The sequence below is a fragment of the Petromyzon marinus genome, chromosome 38 (assembly GCF_048934315.1).
Source record: "Petromyzon marinus isolate PM22_M1 ecotype Great Lakes invasive population chromosome 38, UKy_Petmar_22M1.pri1.0, whole genome shotgun sequence".
NCBI classification, from domain to species: domain Eukaryota; kingdom Metazoa; phylum Chordata; class Hyperoartia; order Petromyzontiformes; family Petromyzontidae; genus Petromyzon; species Petromyzon marinus.
This window is the reverse complement of record NC_133704.1, coordinates 2,681,750-2,689,274: the sequence shown is the minus strand read 5'-3', so window position 1 is coordinate 2,689,274 and position 7,525 is coordinate 2,681,750. Positions and strand designations below refer to the sequence as shown.

Genomic DNA, 7,525 nt, shown 5'->3' with positions numbered 1-7,525 from the left:
TACTGCTTGGTGGAATGAGAGTTTAACACGTAGGCTTGCACGACCAATCCATAGTTTTTTTTTAGGTTAGATCGCGTAATTGTGTTGTTAAACCCGCCACCACCCGACACGGCTAATTTATATTTACGCGATCTAACCCAAAAACAGCCTCTTATAGGTTTGAATGTGCCTTGCACTCACAAGAACATACATTCCCACAATGCAATGTAGCAGCAGCATTTTATTTTACTTACAATGAGTTTATTTCGCCATACGTTTTGCATATTGAAGAGTCTGTTATTCATTACTATTTGTTAACTATTAACGTCAATAAAAAAACTGGTCATCAGAAAACATGTTTAAAATTAAATTCTCATCAGGCCCCATGGTGTTATGTGCAGCCTCCAACCCTTATCCAATCTATTTCTCTGGCCTCTCTAAGGGCAATTGCCCAAAATGTCACCAATGTGTACTTGGGCGCCGCCGCTGCTAATGTAGCATCAACAAATAATTTGTTCCAGATTTGGTAATTTAGAGAGCATCTGCTCATGTTGTACATGCAAAGTGTTAACACTTACTGCGGGCACATGATACATCCTTATTTTATTGAAAAACGAAAATTGCCTTTTGAAGCAAATGCCTCCATTTCATCCACGAAACACAGAACGTAATATTGTGCAAACATCCACATATTTGCTCACATGTTGATGTGTGTGCAATCTGTTACTCTCAAATTAACAGATTACACCACTGCCCTTTGAAACACAATGGAATCAAGGTCAGCCGTTCGGTTGCATTAGTCTGTTCGTTGCTGCTGCTGCTCCTCGTCCTGAAGGAGCAGGTGCTGCTCCACGTGGGGAGGGATTTGCACTTTCAGCAGGTTCTGCATGGAAGCCGCTGGCTCATCCCCAATCAGTACCTGCCACATACAAAGACAAAGATCCCCCCTATAGCCTTCACAGACTCATGAGGTAAGTGCGACGTGTATGCACTTCGTAACCACCATGCTTGTGCCGTTTACCGCATCAGTGACCCAGCTTCAGAACTCAAAGTGATTGCCTGCTCAAGCAATCATTGAGGCAGTGCTTGATGAAATGAGTACCGCTGTTGTGGGGAAATCAACAACAGTGGCTGTGCTATGGATCGACTCGCACTCGCCACAGGAATGTGAAACTCCCACCACCGATTCGGGGCCGTAAACAGATGAGATCCATCTCAGTGCTCAACGGACTAGGAAATCACTTTAGATTCTGAAAAGAAAAGCAATAACCCCAATGTGCACTTTGTACGTGCCCATATTTGGAAGAAAAAAATGGCCAAATTGCTATTGCTATTTTTTTCCCCCCACATTTTAAACTTATGTAAAACTGTATAACGTATACGGTGCATCCGATCACACATCTTGCGGGGATTTGTATCGCACACGCGCAGGTATTCTCCAGAGCTGGCGCCAGTCGCTGAGCATTTACTGCTGCACACGAGCGGAACTGCAGTGCATCGACTCAACCCTTTAAGTAACTTCCCCGTTGGGCGGCAACTCGTTCGCGTCATTATAAAATTCCACGACACGGACAGCTTTCACTGACCTGCAACAGGTTCTCGCACGCTGTGCGCGCCTGTAAATCCTTCTCCCACTTGTGCAGCTCCCGCAAGATCACGTAGCTGTTCTTCTCTTTCAATACCTGCCGCCCTTTACTGGTTGCTGCCAACTGGACAATTTTTTTGTTACAACAAACGAGCAATTTTCTTAGACATTCCTCCAACCAGTCGACTTAATATCACAGTTTTTAATTGTTTAAAAAGTGCTTATTTAAATAAGCATTCTCTTCAGAAGCAATAAAACACTATACATTTAACTAAACGTGATTTTTTTTTATCTCCATAGAGATAAATGGATTTGTTTGAAGATCATAAATGAGTGAAAGCAACTTTGGTTCTATTCGGTAAAGTCACGTAGGTAAAAAATAAAACAAAAATCACGACGTTTTGGCCACAACACAAGCGGCCTTCATCAGGTGAAGGGATCAGGCCAGCCCCAGGCCAGCCTGATCCCGCTTGTGTTGTGGCCGAAACGTTGTGATTTGTTTTATTTTTTACCTACGTGACTTTACCGAATAGAACCAAAGAGTATGGATCCTTGCAGTCACGAAAGCTTGAAATCTAGAACTGAAAGCAACTTGTTCGGATTTTGAAAGGCTGATTTCACAAGCCCGTTTTAGTCTGAAGACCAAAAAGATATCTGTACCCACTCGTGAAGTAGAGAGTGAGAGCCCTTGCATGGGGTCCACAGGCCCTGCTCATTACAATGAAGCCACAGGGATTTTAATAGCAGTTAAGTGTGGAATGGATGCAGAGTTTACATGTGTCAGCCTAATCGACGGCAATCTTTGAACGCGTTTTTTAAGTGTTTTGTATTTAGTGTTACAATACCCAAGATTCCAGTGGTTCGATGTTTACGAAGTGCCAGGTTTTAAAGTCATCTCACCATACATTTTGGGAACAATTATCACTTCCACGCAATTATGTGTTGCAGCAGTCTTTCAATCGTTGGTGGTCATGTAAATGATGTTCAAAGTGAAAAAAGTACGATGGCATAAACTGTGCAGAAGTTACCAGCATGATGGTGTCTATCAACATCCGTCTTATGTCCGGATCATTCTCTCGCTGCTTGTCTTCTGGCAAGTACTGCAAATCAATTGGTAGCCCTGAAAGTAACAATGTTCGCAGATAAAATGTACCGTTAATGTTACATTCAACCATCTTTTCAAATGAATAACTATTTCCTGCCTGAAAGCACAGACGATGTATAACTACATTGATCTGTCATTTCACTCACTTGAAAAATCCAAAAGAAACTGAGAGTCGTAACCTCAGTGGTTCCCAACCTTTATCGACCCACAGACTGTCACTGTAAACTCTCACAAAATTGTTCGCAGATGACCGTACAGCAAAAAAATAGCTTTACAATCACTAAATCGTAGCATATGCAGCAGATCAGTGGATCACTTTTCACAAACCATGTGGACCACGCCACAGGTTGGGAACCACCGTTCTCACATTCGATTATAATTCATATACAGTGAGGGAACAAAGTATTTGATCCCCTGCTGATTTTGTACGTTTGCCCACTGCCGAAGAAATGATCAGTCTATAATTTTAATGGTAGGTTTATTTGAACAGTGAGAGACAGAATAACAACAACAAAATCCAGAAAAACGCATGTCAAAATGTTACAAATTGATTTGCATTTAAATGAGGGAAATAAGTATTTGACCCCTCTGCAAAACATGACTTAGTACTTGGTGGCAAAACCCTTGTTGGCAATCACAGAGGTCAGACGTTTCTTGTAGTTGGCCACCAGGTTTGCACATATCTCAGGAGGGATTTTGTCCCACTCCTCTTTGCAGATCTTCTCCAAGTCATTAAGGTTTCGAGGCTGACGTTTGGCAACTCGAACCTTCAGCTCCCTTCACAGATTTTCTATGGGATTAAGGTCTAGAGACTGGCTAGGCTACTCCAGGACCTTAATGTGCTTCTTCTTGAGCCATTCCTTTGTTGCTTTGGCCGTGTGTTTTGAGTCATTGTCATGCTGGAATACCCATCCACGACCCATTTTCAATGCCCTGGCTGAGGGAAGGAGGTTCTCACCCAAGATTTGACGGTACATGGCCCCGTCCATCGTCCCTTTGATGTGGTGAAGTTGTCCTGTCCCCTTAGCAGAAAAAACACCCCCAAAGCATAATTTTTCCACCTCCATGTTTGACGGTGGGGATGGTGTTCTTGGAATCATAGGCAGCATTGCTCCTCCTCCAAACACGGCGAGTTCAGTTGATGCCAAAGAGCTCTATTTTGGTCTCATCTGACCACAACACTTTTACCCAGTTGTCCTCTGAATCATTCAGATGTTCATTGGCAAACTTCAGACGGGCATGTATATGTGCTTTCTTGAGCAGGGGGACCTTGCGGGCGCTGCAGGATTTCAGTCCTTCACGGCATAGTGTGTTACAAATTGTTTTCTTGGTGACTATGGTCCCAGCTGCCTTGAGATCATTGATAAGATCCTCCCATGTAGTTTTGGGCTGATTCCTCACCGTTCTCATGATCATTGCAACTCCACGAGGTGAGATCTTGCATGGAGCCCCAGGCCGAGGGAGATTGACAGTTCTTTTGTGTTTCTTCCATTTGCGAATAATCGCAACAACTGTTGTCACCTTCTCACCAAGCTGCTTGGCAATGGTCTTGTAGCCCATTCCAGCCTTGTGTAAGTCTACAATCTTGTCCCTGACATCCTTGGAGAGCTCTTTGGTCTTGGCCATGGTGGAGAGTTTGGAATCTGATTGATTGCTTCTGTGGACAGGTGTCTTTTATACAGGTAACAAGCTGAGAATAGGAGCACTCCCTTTAAGAGTGTGCTCCTAATCTCAGCTCGTTATCTGTATAAAAGACACCTGGGAGCCAGAAATCTTTCTGATTGAGAGGGGGTCAAATACTTATTTCCCTCATTAAAATGCAAATCAATTTATAACATTTTTGACATGCGTTTTTCTGGATTTTGTTGTTATTCTGTCTCTCACTGTTCAAATAAACCTACCATTAAAATTATAGACTGATCATTTCTTTGTCAGTGGGAAAACGTACAAAATCAGCAGGGGATCAAATATTTTTTCCCTTCACTGTATAACTTTTATATTTTCTTAAAATATTGAAATGACAAGACACCAGCATTATCTCATTGTTTCAACTCAACCAGTAAGTTGAAGAACAATTCTCACAACTAAATGTAGCACATTCATATCCAATTAAAACATTTGGTCGTGACAATTTAATAACGAGACCAACTTGGTCATATGATGTAAACTAATCCAAACATCAATTATACATCTTTAAATTGGCCGCGTAAGCCCACGCGTTACGTCAGTACCTTCCATGTCCTTCTCATCCAGCTCCTCTGGACCGGCTAGTGGCAGCAGCAGGAAGGGAAGTATGTCCACGTGCTCCCCAAGGAGCCACTCGTGATGTTCTGAACACAAAATGACGACCGTGTATAATTTGCTATGTTACAAAATTCCCATTAAAAAAAAAACTTGCAGTTGCCTTTCCTGTATGTTAATTATATGTAAACTACATGTACATTACAAACCTGTTGCATTGATCTCTCTAGCATGTATTTGTACTGTAATATTACTTAATTGATGTAATGTTATATACGTTTTAATGTGCCCATCTGTGAAGTGCTCTGGACAATTTTAGTGTGAAGGGTGCTATACTAAATTATTTTTGATTGATTAATGTTTGATTGATATTCATACCGTGATCAAAGCAGCAGTTGCGCAAAGTACCGACCACACCGCCTCTTCGCACTGACGATGCTTCATACTGAGTGTATGGTAGAAATCGTTGAATGGCATCTCTACAATAAAACAAGCGAGCAATGTGATGACACCCATAAGACATGGAACAATTAATAGATGTTTTTTTTGGCAAGGGTAAACATCTATGGGGCAATGCACATTTTTAATGGGGACTTGGTTACACAAGATACCTGGTTACAGCCAAAAAAAAACATGAACAATTTAAAAACAACTGCACGTGGTCAGTTCCGCATGGTAAGGTGATATGACAACACGGCACAATCAGCATAAACAATATTACATGGCTTGCAGAACGTGGAAACGTCTACTCACCTATCTCTGTCAAGCAGGAAGCGGCGTACCTCTTGAAGTTGGCTGAGATTGGACATAAGGGGGCCAAGGTAATGCAATTTTCCGTTTTTGTTTAAACCTTCATTGAAAAAAAGATCTAAAATTCCAGTTAACCCAGTGTCATTTGCATTAATGATATCTAAAACATGTTTACACACCCTTTCGTCTCGTGTTAAATTTGATAAAATGGCACATATTTGTTCTGAAAAGTGATAATTTGGTTTTAGCATATTGGACAACAGCAAAGACACTGGTATATTAGTCATAAATACATCAGACACCGACTCATCCGCCGATAGATTTATCAGTATATTAAAGTAATCACTAACGATGGAAAGGGATGGGTCTTTGATCAAAGTGTTCAAGGCTTCAATGATGGCCTTCTCCTTGGCTAGCATGGTTCTGCCCTCTGCGCTGGAAGTTAACCCCAGCAGGTACTGCGTTACTTGAGATTTTAGGTCTGGCCGTGTTTGTTGTTGCAAAAATCCAAGAAGATCCTTTACTTGGTCGGGCTCCATAATTCGTTCGCTACCTGCACACAAATGTTGATTAAAAAAAGCAGTTTTTTTTCAATTAGCAAAAAGTTCCAAATTACCTTATATTCTAGCGCGTGGAAATACCTTACGTGCAGGAGTGATAACCATAAGTAATTACCCTTAAGACGTCGTAGGCAGGGCGTAACAACTTAGTCTGATAAAACTATGCCACTGGTCAACTGACAGACCAGTTGTCCTGACGTAACATCCCTACTCTCACCAGGACCCCTACTCACACCAGGACCCCTACTCTCACCAGGACCCCTACCCTCACCAGGACCCCTACTGTCACCAGGACCCCGACTCTCACCAGGACCCCTACTCTCACCAGGACCCCTACTCACACCAGGACCCCTACTCTCACCAGGACCCCTACTCACACCAGGACCCCTACCCTCACCAGGACCCCTACTCTCACCAGAACCCCTACTCACACCAGGACCCCGACTCTCACCAGGACCCCTACTCACACCAGGACCCCTACTCTCACCAGGACCCCTACTCTCACCAGGACCCCTACTCTCACCAGGACCCCTACTCACACCAGGACCCCGATTCTCACCAGGACCCCTACTCACACCAGGACCCCTACTCTCACCAGGACCCCTACTCACACCAGGACCCCTACTCTCACCAGGACCCCTACTCACACCAGGACCCCTACCTTCACCAGGACCCCTCCTCTCACCAGAACCCCTACTCACACCAGGACCCCGACTCTCACCAGGACCCCTACTCACACCAGGACCCCTACTCTCACCAGGACCCCTACTCTCACCAGGACCCCTACTCTCACCAGGACCCCTACTCACACCAGGACCCCGACTCTCACCAGGACCCCTACTCACACCAGGACCCCTACTCTCACCAGGACCCCTACTCTCACCAGGACCTCAACTCTCACCAGGACCCCTACTCTCACCAGGACCCCTACTCACAAGAGGACCCCTACTCTCACCAGGACCCCTACTCTCACCAGGACCCCTACTCACACCAGGACCCCTACACTCACCAGGACCCCGACTCTCACCAGGACCTCGACTCTCACCAGGACCCCTACTCTCACCAGGACCCCTACGCTCACCAGGACCCCTACACTCACCAGGACCCCTACTCTCACCAGGACCCCTACTCACACCAGGACCCCTACTCACACCAGGACCCCTACAGACACCAGGACCCCTACTCACAAGAGGACCCTACTCTCACCAGTTCTCCTCCGCTCCCCGTTCCCCTCCACGTGACGCGCACGTGGAAGCCAGTCGCCACCCGGAAGTGAAACAAATCCGCCGCTTCCGCATCGCAACA

General features: G+C 44.7%; 1 protein-coding gene across 2 annotated transcripts; it reads right to left on the bottom strand.

Annotated features, from left to right (window-relative positions):
• Positions 1-205: 205 nt before the first annotated feature.
• On the bottom strand, positions 206-7,524 carry HGH1 (HGH1 cochaperone). Of its 2 annotated transcripts, none has more exons than XM_032967935.2 (7): positions 7,427-7,524; positions 5,664-6,213; positions 5,289-5,389; positions 4,901-4,999; positions 2,593-2,684; positions 1,566-1,688; positions 206-898 (listed from the first exon to the last, which is right to left on the bottom strand). In XM_032967935.2, the coding sequence occupies exons 2-7, from the start codon at positions 6,197-6,199 to the stop codon at positions 776-778; spliced, it is 1,074 nt and encodes a 357-aa protein (XP_032823826.1). In that variant the 5' UTR covers positions 6,200-6,213; positions 7,427-7,524; the 3' UTR covers positions 206-775. The 2 variants fall into 2 exon arrangements, with proteins under 2 accessions (XP_032823826.1, XP_032823825.1); XM_032967934.2 differs by having other exon boundaries at positions 7,408-7,480.
• Position 7,525: the final 1 nt, after the last annotated feature.

Excerpts from the sequence above, each read along its gene's own strand:
- HGH1 (XM_032967935.2), bottom strand. The coding sequence starts at position 6,199 with ATGGAGCCCGACCAAGTAAAGGATCTTCTTGGATTTTTGCAACAACAA. Across the intron at positions 5,390-5,663 it reads TTCCTGCTTGACAGAGATAG|AGATGCCATTCAACGATTTC; the intron begins GTGAGTAGACGT and ends GTTTTATTGTAG. Across the intron at positions 2,685-4,900 it reads GGATGAGAAGGACATGGAAG|GGCTACCAATTGATTTGCAG; the intron begins GTACTGACGTAA and ends TGTTACTTTCAG.